The 15,393-nt window shown below is 41.1% G+C and overlaps 1 protein-coding gene across 1 annotated transcript in view; it reads left to right on the top strand.

The window, feature by feature from the left end:
* The window catches only part of LOC308315121 (ras-specific guanine nucleotide-releasing factor 1-like), a gene marked incomplete at both ends in the record, with an annotated part of 32,369 nt that extends 24,580 nt beyond the window's left edge, over positions 1 to 7,789 (top strand). The window contains 12 exons of the mRNA XM_080762957.1: positions 423 to 539; positions 2,270 to 2,479; positions 2,718 to 2,824; positions 3,128 to 3,240; positions 4,687 to 4,747; positions 5,002 to 5,108; positions 5,205 to 5,289; positions 5,598 to 5,795; positions 6,144 to 6,223; positions 7,043 to 7,160; positions 7,348 to 7,420; positions 7,701 to 7,789. Of these exons, the coding sequence (XP_080619083.1) occupies positions 423 to 539; positions 2,270 to 2,479; positions 2,718 to 2,824; positions 3,128 to 3,240; positions 4,687 to 4,747; positions 5,002 to 5,108; positions 5,205 to 5,289; positions 5,598 to 5,795; positions 6,144 to 6,223; positions 7,043 to 7,160; positions 7,348 to 7,420; positions 7,701 to 7,789 (1,358 nt within the window). The remainder of the gene's footprint in view (positions 1 to 422; positions 540 to 2,269; positions 2,480 to 2,717; positions 2,825 to 3,127; positions 3,241 to 4,686; positions 4,748 to 5,001; positions 5,109 to 5,204; positions 5,290 to 5,597; positions 5,796 to 6,143; positions 6,224 to 7,042; positions 7,161 to 7,347; positions 7,421 to 7,700) is intronic.
* Between the last annotated feature and the right edge of the window lie 7,604 nt (positions 7,790 to 15,393).

The raw sequence follows: 15,393 nt of genomic DNA on the forward strand, positions 1-15,393 counted from the left end.
TGCACACTGGTGCATTTTATCGCTGCGTTTTGCGGTTCCAAAAGTAGTAGGCTATCACTAGCTGTCAGCCTGTCGCCAACACCTCAATAGACCCCAATAGACAGCTGCGGAAAACTGATAAAATCGACTCTGGTCCTAAAAGAAAATTATAAAGATGAAATATTCGGTGGTAGTGTGCAAACGTGATTGACATAAAGTGAGGTTGACTTTTTTTTATATCCTCTTAAATTCGCTCCGATATTCGGCCGAAGAAACGAATATACTAGCTATAATATAGCATGGACGAAAATAGAGCCCATTGTCTAAATGTCTCAATAGAGGAGCAGGGCGGCCGAAAACAACCACCCCAATTATATAAGTTATATTGTATTAATATACTCTACCATATAGCTCTAAGCTGTGTAATTGTTGTCATTGTCCAGACATGTCAGTGAGAGAAGAGGGCCATGAGGATGCCAGTCAGAGTGATGACACCGAGGCAGACATGTCTCCTCCCAAGTCTCCGAGCACACCCAAGAATGTCAAGTCCAAAAACTCTGGTACAGCCATGTTTTTATTGATTTATTTATGGATTTATTATGGATTCACGCAGCACGTCCTAACTGGGTTTCCATAGAGCAGTGCTTCTCAAAGTGGCGTCCGGGGTCCCCCAGGGGTCCTTGAGAGGCTTCCAGGGGGTCCCCCCAGCAGAATTATAGTTAATAATGGCATCAAAAGTGGTTTAACCACCTACATGTACTGTATATAGATCTGCTATTTGAAAATAAATCTAAAATGTATGTTTTTTCTTTTTGAATATCCATGGAACGTGAGCAGTTTAGATTTAGTTACTTACTTTGTAGATTTTGATGATTCATAATTAACCAAATTATGAATCCAAGATGTTCTAAATGTTTAGAAAATAGCTGAAGTAGGGTTTCAAGTGGTTGATGATCAAACATGATATACCACATGATTCTGAAATGGGCATTTTTTTTTGCTTTTTATATGAAGTATTTTTTACCCTTTGGTATTGATACTTCTGAGTACTTCTTCAACCACAGTGTGTTCTTTTCTCACGATGCTGGATAACAGGTATGCCGGCAAACAAACAGGGGAAAAAATATAGAAGATACAGAAAAAGGCAGCACACTCATAGTCACAATGCAAAAGGGATGCCAGCGCCTTGTGTGTGTAGGCGTAAGTAGAGTAAAAGTACCTCAGAATTGTACCTCTCAGTACAATACTTGAGTAAATGTACCTAATTACTTTCCAGCACTGCTCTCCTCACAATGCAGGATAGCAGGGATGCCAGAGCCTGGTGTGTGTAGGCGGAAGGAACCCTTGTACCTTAGCAACCATGTGCGTGTTCCTCCATCCCGCCCCCGGATGAACGGATTAACACTGGAAGAAACAGAGAGGGAGGGAGAGAGAGAGAGAGAGAGAGAGAGAGAGAGAAGGGGGGGGGGACACTGTAGAACACACGCAGTCAGTCTCTGCTGATGTTGTTGCGTGACAAAGAATACTTTACGCCAGAGGGAGATTTGTATAGCAGTTGCACAGGTTCTGACGTACACATACTGTACATACACTGTAATATAGGATAAAGGAATTGTCTGTGACTGACCTTGTATGTCCAAAACGGTTACTTAAAAAATAAATAAAACATATGGATCCAATATAGTTATTATTTAGTCACAAGCTCTTAATACTTTTCATTGGTTCAATAACGCTGCGTTACTGTGTTAATAGTCTCGCGTATAGCCAGACAACTATTCCACAATCTACAAATGCTATATAGAGTCTGGAACTACACTACTCCGAGTAAGGAAGCTGCCATTTCCGTTCACACACACAAAATATATTTAAAAATATATTTAGAGCTTATTTTTTTATTTCCTTTTCTGCTAAGCAACAAGCTATATCATTATGCTTAGATGATTTCTATTTATATTAGGATAGATTTGCACGACTGTAAAAATGAAACGAAAGTGGGGAGCCTCCACTTTATATATACTCATGACAGCTCTGAGCTCTTCCGTTGCTCCAGACTGTGATGAAAGCATTTGGAAATTGCGAGAGGCAACAGTCTGGTAACGCGATACTACATGTGTTAACGAATGTCATTTGTTTTTGACTAACATAAGCGCTCTCGCTTCAAATCCACTGCAGTGCATCCGGGGCACTGCAGTGGATTTGAACCCCTATAGACTCCATGGTGGTGGACAGGTACTTTTCTTGACCCATGCGCCACCCAGTATGACCATACTGTTTATGTTCCTCCCTCCAGAGTTCTCTCTGTTCTCCTTCAACAACGGCATGGTGGTGTCGTCCTGTCGAGAACTGGACAACAACCGCATGGTGGTGTCCTCGTGTCGGGAGCTGGACAACAACCGCAGTGCCCTGTCTGCCGCCTCGGCCTTCGCCATCGCCACCGCCGGTGCCAACGAAGGAACACCCACCAAGGAGAAGTACCGACGCATGTCCCTAGCGGGCACAGGTCAGTGACACAGGGTGGTGCTGGGCAGTGATATGGGCATTTATCAGACACTCTTATCCAGAGTGTGAAGCGTGAGTCCAATGTAGAGTAACCATGATCTCTAGTCAGGGGTGGATTGTCACACAGGGCTACTGGGTGAGAAGCCAGGGACCCAAGAGCCTCAAAGAAACTAGGCTAATGTGTATCAAATTGGGGGTCCTCGAAATGAAAAAGACTATCACTGGTCTATTGTTCCCAGGTTTCCCCACAGACCAGAGGAATGGGGACAAGGAGTTTGTCATCAGGAGGGCTGCCACCAACAGGGTGCTCAATGTACTGCGACACTGGGTGTCCAAACACTCACAGGTATGGAGGGAAACCACACATCATGACATCATCAGTCAATTTATCTTTCTATTTTTTATTCTCAGGCTCTGCATTTCACTTTGCTTGTTCACTGTGGGTGTGAGAGAGAGAGAGAGAGAGAGAGAGAGAGAGTGCTGGGGATATGTTTTATCCCTGCTTCTGGTCTGAAATGCATGTATTTTCATTTGGGAAATGTAGACTGTAATGTTTGATGTTTATTTATGTTTATAAAATAACAATTTTGAAGGATCATTCTCTTTCTCCTGACTGCTGAGGTTTGTGTTGTGTGTTGGTCTCTGTCAGGACTTTGAGATGAACATGGAGCTGAAGATGAGAGTGATTGGTTTCCTGGAGGAAGTCATGCATGACCCTGAACTCTTAACTCAGGAGAGGAAAGCAGCTGCCAACATCATCAGGTTCAAACATTGATAACCTTACAAATCCTAGCAGATTCTTCACACAGGATGGTTGAACATTCAAGTTTACTGTGATTTCAATAGGCTAAATGAAAATTCATACGGCAAAACATTCGTTTTAAAATTGGGGTTAACGAGGATTGTAACAAATCACAAAGCACTACGTCATTGATATCTAACTTACCAGCCAGCGTTAGCCAGGATAATGCTATTAACAAAGATGGACATTTGTGGCACATTTTTCATCTACATCCTGTCTTTAGGTTAAAATACCAACCTGCGTTTTTGAAGCTTGTCTCATTGCAGGCTCTCCCCTTATTTCCTGCTTTTTAGTAAACCGAAAATGCATTTTCAGGTCGGGATACCTATTTTATCCAATCAGGAGAATGAAATTGCACGAAAAAACAAATTGAAATTGAAAGTGATATGGCACTAAGAAAAGAGCAAACAAACTCAATTGTAACTCAAACTCTATCAAATTGAAGCTGATAAATGGGTACTCTTTCCTGACTGGCTAAAATTCTTCAACTGCCTGTTTAACAACAGATCTGGACATAGTGCTTTAACATCAGCTTCAGGTTTATGTTAAACTGACTGTTTAACAACAGATCTGGACATAGTGCTTTAACATCAGGTTCAGGTTTATGTTAAACTGACTGTTTAACAACAGATCTGGACATAGTGCTTTAACATCAGGTTCAGGTTTATGTTAAACTGACTGTTTAACAACAGATCTGGACATAGTGCTTTAACATCAGGTTCAGCTTTATTTGTCATTTGTATAGATACAGAGTATACCTACAATGAAAATTATTTTGCTCAGAGCACTCTCAGTCTTACATACACAGGACATAAACCAGTAAGACGCGCAAACGCGGGAAGCGAACGCAGCTCGTACATATTTGGGGTTTTTTAAGATTTATTTTTAAGTTATTATTTTTAAGTTAAGTTTTTAACTTAGCCATAACCATGTAAGGAGTCCCCAAAGCAGCTATACGTCCAAATATGGAGTGTGTTGCATAAATCACAAACAAATCACTCAGCTCCATATATGGGCACAAAGGGGGGACACACGGACAGACATGATCTGCTAGGTCTCATAGTAAGTGCTCACTGCGTTCGCAACAAACATCTATAGTGCAAGAAAAAGACAAAAAACAGGAAAAGTGCAAGTGAAGTGAAGTGCAATACAGTTCAAGGTCAGCTGTTCAGCAGCCTGACTGCCTGGGGGTAAAAACTGTTACTGAGATGGGTGGTACGAGATTTGATGCTCTGGTAGCGTTTTTTGGAAGGGAGTAGTTTGAACAGGGTATTTGCGGGGTGGCTGGTGTCTTCCATGATGTTATGGGCTTTTAACAAAAATATGTTTTGTTTTAACCAAAAAACATCACTTACCCTACCTTAGTTTAAAGATTAGATGTTCTCGTTTGTTTGGTGTTGGTGCAGAACGTTGACCCAGGAGGATCCAGGAGACAGTCAGATCAGTCTGGAAGACGTCACACAGATGGTAAGATGGCTTTAATGGCTCCACTCGTGACAGCTGTGGCCTAGAGGCATAAGGAAGTAGAAGTATAGGTGTACTGTATAGTACTGTATAGCCCCGTTTTCAGTGGCTACTGCATGGGCTGTGACGTCATGTGGGTAAATACATCATCATCGAGTAGCGAGCTCAATTGCCTCAATTGTGTACGTGTGTGTGTGTGTGTGTGTGTGTGTGTGTGTGTGTGTGTGTGTGTGTGTGTGTGTGTGTGTGCACATTAGGCAATGGAGGGTAGTAAGACGGAGCCATTTGAGAACCACTCTGCCTTGGAGATCGCTGAGCAGCTCACACTGCTGGACCACCTTGTCTTCAAAGTTATTCCATACGAGTGAGTACACACACACACACACACACGCACGCACGCACGCAAGGACAAACTTTTTGGTGTGTGTTTATGTGTTTATTTGAACCCCATCTTCACCAGGGAGTTCTTTGGTCAAGGCTGGATGAAGAACGACAAGAATGAGAGAACCCCATTCATCATGAAAACTACAAAACACTTCAATGATGTACGTCTGCATTACTGCTGAATGACTGACTGATGGATGGACGGACGGACATGTGACGGACAGACTGATGCACAGGCGACGGACAAACGGACTGACTGACGGACTGACGACAGACAGACAGACAGACAGACAGACAGACAGACAGACAGACAGACAGACAGACAGACAGACAGACAGACAGACAGACAGACAGACAGACAGACAGACAGACAGACAGACAGACAGACAGACAGACAGACAGATTCCCTGTCATTTTCCTTTTTCTTAACCAACATTAACGTTTTCCATTTCTCTGTGGCTGTGTTCAGATCAGTAACCTGATCGCCACGGAGATCCTTCGTTGTGAGGAGGTGAACATGAGGGTGGCGGTGATGGAGAAGTGGGTGGCGGTGGCGGACATCTGCCGCTGTCTGCACAACTACAATGCCGTGCTGGAGATCACCTCTTCTTTCCAGAGGAGCTCTGTCTTCCGTCTGAAGAAGACCTGGCTCAAAGTCTCCAAGCAGGTACTAGCAGCATCCATCAATGTGACCATCTTCCCTCTTCTGGAAACTACAAATGGCGGAAACAAAATTCACCCACCTGTTTACACCTGTGGACATGAGTCCATCCATCCATCTGTCCATCGGTCCGTCTGTCTGTCTGTCTGTCTGTCTGTCTGTCTGTCTGTCTGTCTGTCTGTCCGTTCGTCCATTCATCCATCTATCTTCATCCACTTATCCGGTCAAATCTAAGTGAGTATAAGACACAAGTCAGTGTAATGTGTACCTTGAGCTCATGTTGTGCATTTCTTCTATGGTTTTCTCTCTGATCTCTTGTTAAACAATCTGATCGCTTTTATCCACTTTGTTTAGACCAAGACATTGATTGACAAGTTGCAAAAGCTTGTGTCATCTGACGGAAGATTCAAGAACCTGAGGGAGGCTTTGAAGAAGTAAGTTAAAGCTAGTTATCTTTAGCACTCCCTGGTGGAGCCCCCCGTAATATACTTTATCTTCAAGGTTGAATATTTGTGTATTCCTTACATCTCATACAATACAATACAGTAGGCTACAGCACAAAAGAGTAACATTCTTTGGTTTCATATCTTGGGCCCCATGCTGAACCACTGCATCCCCAGTTCCATTCTGATTGGGACACATTAGCCCATGATTGCCACGCCGTCTGTGCCCCTTTTATGCCCATATATGGAGTTCTTTGTCAGGCATACCCAAATATGGAGTCTATGTAGACGTCAGAATGATGTCAGAACAGGCCAACTCCATATATGGACCCTGGGCAGGGGCCCTGTCCAGAGCCCGGGCAGAGGCCTTTTTGTGGCGGTTCTGGACAACCGTATCCGCCCGACTCGACAATGGGCACTGTAGTGTACACCCCTAGTGGTGACGTGGAACGCGTGTGTCGAATTTGAAGTCGGTGGGGCTAACGGTTCCCGAGTTACGTGGATTACACACAGACAGAGACTTGGTGCATTTATAGATAGATGTGTCTGAGCAAATCGGCTGGGTATGTCGGTGGCCACCCTTGGCCAAAAAGGGACCACCATCCTTGATGAAGATGTATGATGTACGATGATTAGAGCACCCCTCACTTCACACGGGTGTGTTTTTGTTTTATGTAATGCAAGAAATGGTTATAATATAGATCAACTTTGCACATCTTAAACAAAATCTCTGGAATGCATCTCTACATAAGCCTGATTTATATTTAGTTGTATATGAATGACATTGTGTTCCTGTATCGTATTGCCCAGCTGTGACCCTCCATGTGTCCCCTACCTGGGAATGTACTTGACTGACTTGGCCTTCATCGAGGAGGGGACGCCCAACTACACAGAGGACAACCTGGTCAACTTCTCCAAAATGAGAATGGTAAAGAGTACAGTACTCATTTAAATATACTCCATTACTGTCCACTTTACTGTCTAAAACCCACTGCAGAGAAAAGCTAGAAGCTAGAGCTGAAGGTCAGTCAGCGTGTTGATCACTTTCAATGGTATATGAACTTTGCCATCATTGTGGGGTTTTGTTATGTCATTTTCATCTCATTCATCTCCAGATATCCCACATCATCAGAGAGATACGCCAGTTTCAGCAAACAGCTTACAAGATTGACGTTCAGGCCAAGGTGAGTGTTTTTCTTTTTTTGCAAAGTTTTTGGCTGTCCCTTTTTGTCGCTTAATGGAAATATATTTTGTGATATATTTTTGTGATTTGATTTGACTGTGCCCATTTAAATGTTGCCAATACAAACTTTTTAGCTAAAAGAGAAATTTTATGTGGACCTAAACTAGTGAAAATAGCTTTTTGGGAAACACTGTTCTATCTATTCCATATCCATTTGACCACTTAAACTCTATACACGTCAATGTATAGTAAAATCTCTCTGTGTGTCTCTCTCTGTCCAGGCAGCACAGTATTTGCTGGACAACAGTTATGTACTGGACGAGGAGAGTCTTTATGAAGCTTCTCTGAGAATCGAACCCAAATCCTCATCGTGAAGAAGACAACTAGTCACTCTCTCTCTTTCCTACAACCTAGTGTACATATACGACACAGTAAAATATGTCCCTTTTGCTCGGAGAGCGTGCAAATGTAACCAAATGGAGCCATATGGGTCCATTTGGTTACATTTGTACACTCTCATGGGTTACAAATGAATAATGTAACACTGAGGTTGTCACTGTGTATATATACTGTATATATATTATAGTGTATATAAAGTATTCTTTGTATTAGTCCCATGTTAGGTTGTACCTTCCAGCTTCCAGTATGTACTTTCTCCAACTGATTTGTTGTGTATAATTGTTACTAGAGGTTAAGTATAAGAAAGCCCAGAGTTTTTTTTTTATAGTTATAAATTATAGTATGTTATTTATTGTCTTTTAAAAAGTCATCGTGTACGATGAAAGTTATTTTCAACCACAGATTAAACAGAGTAGGCCTATATAAATGACATATTTATTCATATGCTAACAGAAGGGTGTAGTTGTACGGTAGGTACGTGTAGGTGACATAAGAGTCGCAAACGTGCACATGCTGAGTGAGCATTGTTCCAGGGTCCCACCGCTGAGTGAGCATTGTTCCAGGGTCCACCGCTACATTCAACACGGGCGGTTAATTTATACTTTGTCGGTCGACACTTCGCTAAACCCAAACGAGACGACATATTGTTTTCTCTAGGATGGTTGGAGAGGATTCAGCTTGTGATTGGCTGAGAGCAGGGAGGGATCACTCATTTTTCTTCATGTGATAAACAATTCCGTCCACCACAGCTTGCCAACCACGGACATGGCCATAGACATGAGCCTGAAGACCACACTGTCATGCCTGCCTTGTTGAGGTAACAAAAAACAAGTGCTCCTCTCCCCCAACCATCCATAGATGACAATACAGCAAACAAGACGGGGTGAAATAAAATGGTGGACCCTGGCCGTTATGTGGCCAGTATATGAAGTCAGTCATCTATGAAGACAGTAGTTCATCTTCTATTCTGAGCAGATTCTCTCAGTATCCTGGACACACCTTGGCTTTATTTGTATGGTTTACTGTGATATTTCATGTAGCCATGATTAAGTCCCTGGGAGATGAGAATGCGTTGCCACCCAAACCGACTCAGGGTTGACTAGGCTATGTGCATAACTGTTAGTCCCACGTTTCCCCGTTTCCTGTACCAGTTCATTTTCGCATGATTTGGCTCGAACAGCTTGATCTGCTGCTGAACCAATGAAACGAAGCTATGCAGGAAACTTCACTAGGCTGGAACAGGAAACGGGTATTCTGGAACCCGGGGACTACAGAACCTCTTTGCTACAGTTATGCACAGATCTGACTGTACATGACTCAGGAGTCAGGACCTGTCCCTTTTCTAGTCAGCACTCAGCACATGTGGGTTTAGATGCTTTGTTTTTGTCTCCCCCTGGTGGGCTGGCGGGCAATGTACAGTATGTAGCAGAGGTAACCAATAAATATCCAACCACTTCAGGAAGTTAAATTGTTTTCAGGCACAGAAGAATCCGCAGTGCTAATTTAAGTCAAATACAAATCAACACTGGGTTTTATTGTGTGATTTTATCCTCTTTTGGCCAGTGCATTATGGTTTATGCCTTAATCATGATGAAATGTATTAGCACTTTTATGTCACAACTTTTTATGTAAACTATTTTGTTCCACACTTTGCCGAGAAATATGTGTAGTTGTTGTGTACAGGCATCCCAATGCATCTCCTAATGTGTAACATATTCAGAAAGCATATGCCTGCTGTTGGGGAAAACCTAATCTCTCCATAGTTCAACTTTTGATGTCTGTTTAGTTTTTTGTTGAATGCCCTACATCTTCAATCTTATACACTGTCACACAAAAGTAGCTAAAATAGTCCAACTACAAGATAACAAGGTGCTACATTGTGACACCTTGTGAGCTTGTAGATCTGCTATTCCTGGAAAAATAAAGGCATGTCTGGGTTTTATAAATATTGAAAAAGAAAATATCTTGTGACCTAAAATCAGGAGTCTTTAACGTTTTTCAGGCCAAGGAACCCTTGGCTGAGAGAGAGGTGATGCAGATTTCATAGTTCACTTCATAGACTTTATCAGTGTTGAGTAAATTTATGTTATTATTTCGATGAATATGTTGGATTGACATTAATGTTTATTTTCAGACCTTTAACCATGCACTTAAACACTCAATACTTAGTAAATTTGACCGTTGGCAATGTATACTCAGACACCAGAACTCAGATCTACAAGCACACAGTGTTTGTAGATCTACTATTTCTGGCTAATGTTCCCCTCAGAATAGGGATTCTCGGGTCCGTCATCCATCCATCCATCTTCAACCGCTTATCCGCGAATCCGGGGACCGGATTCGCGGATTCTTGGGTACAAGTGGTAAATGTAAAAAGTTACAATCACAAAAACATTTGGAGGCCCCCGTGTTGAAGACCGCTGAAAAGTAAGAGTTTTGGACATAGGCCTAATAGGATTCCACCCGACAGCTCCGACATGAAATGTGTTATCCTTATGCTTGTTATAAACTCTGTAATTAGTGTAATACCTTCTTTCTGTGTATATTAATTATAACACACAACTTATGAGTGTAACACATTATACTGTATCCTGTCTATTCAAACATTTTAGCAGGACTATACAGTAGTAATAATATTGTGCTTAATCTTTGAATATGTAATTATGTTTTTGTTTTTTTAATTAAGCTTTGTATAGAAAAGCACCTAAGGCTTAAAAAGGCAGGCATGTACCACGTGTTTTCACGTGTTTAAAGGACCACTTCACCAATTTTCCTTATCTTCATAATTTGGTCCTCACTAATGCTCATTATAAGATTGCGCCACCTCTGTGTCTCAGAGGAGGACTGTGGACAGTTCAGAAACCACCAGCGACTACCAGTGGCATCATGAGTATAGGTTTGGTCATTTCAAACTCTTGTTTCAAAATGTGTTTTTGATACGTTTCTATAGAGGGTATGCACGTGACGTCATCATCATACCTAGGCTGGAAGTAATGCGGGAACGCCTACTGAGAAAAAACGACTTTCTGGCCTTGACAGCCCATACATCCAAACAGAAAAGTCCTATCTGATTGCATTAAACTACGTTAAATTCACTTTTCCATTCACTTTATGCATGTGCATACCCTCTAGAAAGGCTGTCTATTAGATTGGAATCCATGTGATGATGTCACTGGTAGGCAGTCTTCCTAGTTAGGGAGGACCAATTGTATAAGATTATGGTTGAAAATGGCCGAAGTGCTCCATCAAATCTTATCTAGAACAGTATGTGCTGTATTTACTGTAACTTCCACCCATGCACTTTCATTTACAGTATAAAAAAGCATTAGTTCTCTCAACGTCGGGCACGGGGGACCACCATGGGGTCCAAATGGATCCTTACAGGTCTGTAACTCTGACAGTGTACAAATGGAACAAAATGGTTATATTTGTACACTGAGTTAATTTAACACTGAGGATTACACCGTGCTCATGCATGTAGATTGGGTCCCAGAGATTAAAAACAAAAAATAAAAAACGATCAAATAAACGTCTATGGTGTAATGCATAATGAAACTGGTGAGCCTTGAAATTGAAAAGGCTGAGGAGAATCACACTGGAACCCCAATGTAGAATGTAGAGTCATTTAGCTCTGAGAGCAATACAAATGAAAACAAAATGGACGTGTAAGGGTCCATTTGGTCCCAGGTGGTCCCCAAACCTGCAGTTGAGAAACAGTGCTATTGCTATAAACAGACACATCAAATGTTAGCCAGTGGTATGAGAATTATATTTCAATCTTTATTCTAACAGCTTGACAAGTCTTTCCAGTTTTGTATAAAAACAAATTGTATCCTTTCCTGATTACCTCTTGTTAATAAATATATTCTTTCTCAGGGGGGAAAGGTGTCTGAGTGAAGCAAGTGGATTATAAAAGATATCTAACTATATAGTTCTGTATCGGGCTCACTTGAAAAAAGCGTTTGTGGCCCACCCGCACTGTTTAGTGGTCAGATGGGTTGCTGTACAGCGCACAGCCAGGACAGGAAAGAGGCCCTGGGGCCACCTATAGACACTGCAGCACAAGAGTGCAGCTGGGGCTAACATAGCCCTGGTCCAATGCTGGTCCTGGTCCAATGCTGTAAGCATTGGACCAGGACTAGGGCTAACACTGCAGACTCTAGAGCTGAGGAGGGTGAGGAGGGCAGCGATTACCCTAGAGTCCCCTAGTCAACACAACTAGGGCCTAGTTAGTTCCCTTTTCAAATGTTTTATATCATCCACAGCACTTGAATGAACAGTATCCAATATCCATGTTCCTTTGTCACAAAAATAAAAGTTTAACACATGTAGGCTTTAGGCTACTACAATCAAAGCAAGCAAGTAGCCTATGGTCTCAATACAAAAACATTAACATTTAGTAAACGACAATGTCCTTTATCTTTCAGTCTGTTATACACAACATTTTTCCCCAGTTATGAAATTGATATACTTTTTAAAATAAAAACAAAATCAACATTGTACTATTCTCTTTTTTTTAATAATCCTTTTTAATATTTCAGTTCAGGGTCAGCAACTCTCACGCACCTCTAGCACCTCTGCTGGAACCCCCTCCCCGCCCGGGCCACACCTCCGTGCACGTTCCTCTTCATTTTTCCTAGACCATGATCTGTACTGATTGGACGATTCATCTGGGCGGCAGTTTCACTTCCGTAAATAACTGCAGTAATCGATTCGACCGTTCAGCACCTGAAAATTACAACAAACAATTACAACAGAATTTACTGACAAAGAAGCTGTGTGGTGAGTTCTAGAATAAGCTGCAAAAAAAAAAAAACACGTTGTTGAATAATGTTGTCTGTGACGCTCGTATTATCGTATAGGTACTTCTCGAGCGTGATTATGACAGTAATGTAATGTTTCAGGGCTAAATGTTGTCATGTAAATAATGTTGTAGCCGCTGCAACACTAGATTTGTTTTAGCCCTACAAGCAGAACCCAATGCTACTGAAGTTTCTGACATTTTTTTAGACCCAAGCGACATCCACATTTCAGAAAAGCTTTACGGAGGGTTCCGAGAGGGGCTAGATTTGTTTATAATGGGATCTGACTCTGAGGAGCCCCTTTAGGTACCTTTTCTGTAACCTCGCCTCACCAGACTTTCCACCTCGATCGGAGGAAACCTTTTCTGTATTTTGGACCATGCAAAATACAGTGAACCAGGGTCCTGGATGTATTTTTGGTCGGCCGAAAGGGGCTAGGATCTGAGTAATGTTGCAGATAGTACAGTAATGTTTACTACAATAATCAATGGAAGATGTGAATATGAAGCATATTCAGCTATAATGCATAATTCATTTATCATTTGAGTGATGTTGATTTATACTTTCCATTAGACCTAGAATGCCTGTGATCATTTAATTATACTTCGTAAATTTACTGTACATAATACTGTATGTAACAAGAGCCGTTCTAGGGCTAACTTTCCATGAGACATTTTTCCACAACAGACAGTCATTGATATTAATAATAGCTGTACCTTTCAACTACAATATAGCCAAGTCATTGTGCTATACGTTAAAAATGATGCATTAAGCCTTATGTGCAAAAGGAACAAATGCATGGACATTTGAATTCAAAAGGTTTATATGTTAAGGGCTCGAGGATCAAGACTGTTCCACTGATAACAGTAACAGCCTTTCCAGTGAGCCAATAACATACAGGGCTATATTGTGCCACCCATTAACCCTTATCCCTAAACTTATTTGCCATTTTTTTTTACTATTTTAAAAAACCTTTTAAAATAGTTCAAATAGCTGATCTACAAGCTCACAACGTGTAGTTGTAGATCGGCTAGTTGAACTATTTTAAAATGATTTGTCAAATAGTACAATATTGCAAATAAGTTTAGGGATAGGGATAAAAATGGAGCCCGTAGTCTAGTTGCCAGAATGTGAACCTGGACATTTTGAGTATAAGGTTTTATGTTAGAAATGAGTAGGCTATGGGTAGAGAAGATTTCAACCTCTGGCCTTTCACCTTTAACCTCCAAGGATGTACAGACAGAAAACCAGATATCAACACGCGTTCGTTTGCATGATTATTTCCCATAACTTGTGCCAACCTCAGGAATAAATACACAGCATAGAGTTATAATTACCAATACGTTTTAATAATAAAAGCCCTAATAACTAGTGTACATTTATGTTTGACCCTATAGCCTTCAACATTATAATATGAGCCTAATACAATACAATGAATCAAAATGGATATGGACAAATGTTACCGACAGAAGTCAATGAATTAGCCACCGGTAGACCTCTGGACTCCCCATTCAGTCAGTGACTGACACGTTTTTCTTCTTTGTAATTATTTGTTCGTTTGTTGTTTGTTGTCATGATTTGTCACAACTCGAGTTGGCTTTTTCCGTGGCGTAATCGTCTTTAAATAAATACTTTTTGAAATGTCTATGGGAAAAATGATTGAGGAATTCACTTCTGGTCCTAGCGTCGTCATGAAATGGGGCGGGACTGCGACGCTCTATTGCAAGCATTCGTTTGCACGAAAAACACTCCTGGGGCTAAATCCGGCCATAGCCACTTGCCCAGATGTACTGACCTCATCATATTTGTAATTGTGATGACGGCTGTGGTCATTTTTAGCCGAAGGAGTTGAGTGACCCCAACTCCATTGGGGTCCTTTTTAAAAAAGATAGTGTTTACCCTGTTTCGATAGCTTAGAAAAAGGCCTCTTGGCCTACACTGCAGTTAGAAAAAGGCATCTTGGCCTACACTGCAGTTAAAAAAAAGTTGTGGTATAAAGTTATACCGTTACAGAGCTTCATTACATTACAGTTAAAGTTATGCAACACTATAAAAGCTGACGGGTTAATGAACCACCATTTATTCTCCAGAATATGAGCTCATCTGAATCTCGACCCAAGAAGATAAAGGTGGGCTGCAAACTGACTTTAAGCTCCCTGGGATTTCCACCAAAGTCATTCTACAGTGTGGCTGCTGTACGTTTTAAAACGACTTGTGATGTCATTGAATGTGTTATTTAACTGTTCTAGTTCAGTGAATATTACTACTACAATCAATGCAACTTGTGACAAGCATTTTCAAGTACAGTTAATTATTGAATCATATTTGAATGATAATGATTTATTAATCCATTATATTGGGTCAATTAAAGATAAGGTGGGTAATAATAAGAAGCATATTCATATTTCCCCCCGTTCCATGTCAAAATAGCTGCTGTGAAAGGCCTATTCTAGGCATTTGGCCTACACTGCACTTACAGTAACGGTATAAAGTTATACAGTTACAGGGCTACATTACATTTTAGAGTTATGTGAAGTTATAAAAGCTGACACTTTAATGAACCATGATTCATTCTCCAGAGTATGAGCTCATCTGAGTACAACCCTGATGATCCACCCTGGCGATCAACTCGACAGAGGAGAAAACATCCTAAAAAAGTGGGACTCTAAAAGAGGAAATTAAGCTGCCTGATTACATTAATTTTTGTTTTGTTTTGGATGTCTTATTTGAGTTACCTATTTTCTATCCTTGTTGGGTCATTTTTAAGGATGGGACAA

This window comes from Protomyctophum bolini (assembly GCF_963924005.1).
Source record: "Protomyctophum bolini genome assembly, chromosome: 1".
Classification (NCBI taxonomy): domain Eukaryota; kingdom Metazoa; phylum Chordata; class Actinopteri; order Myctophiformes; family Myctophidae; genus Protomyctophum; species Protomyctophum bolini.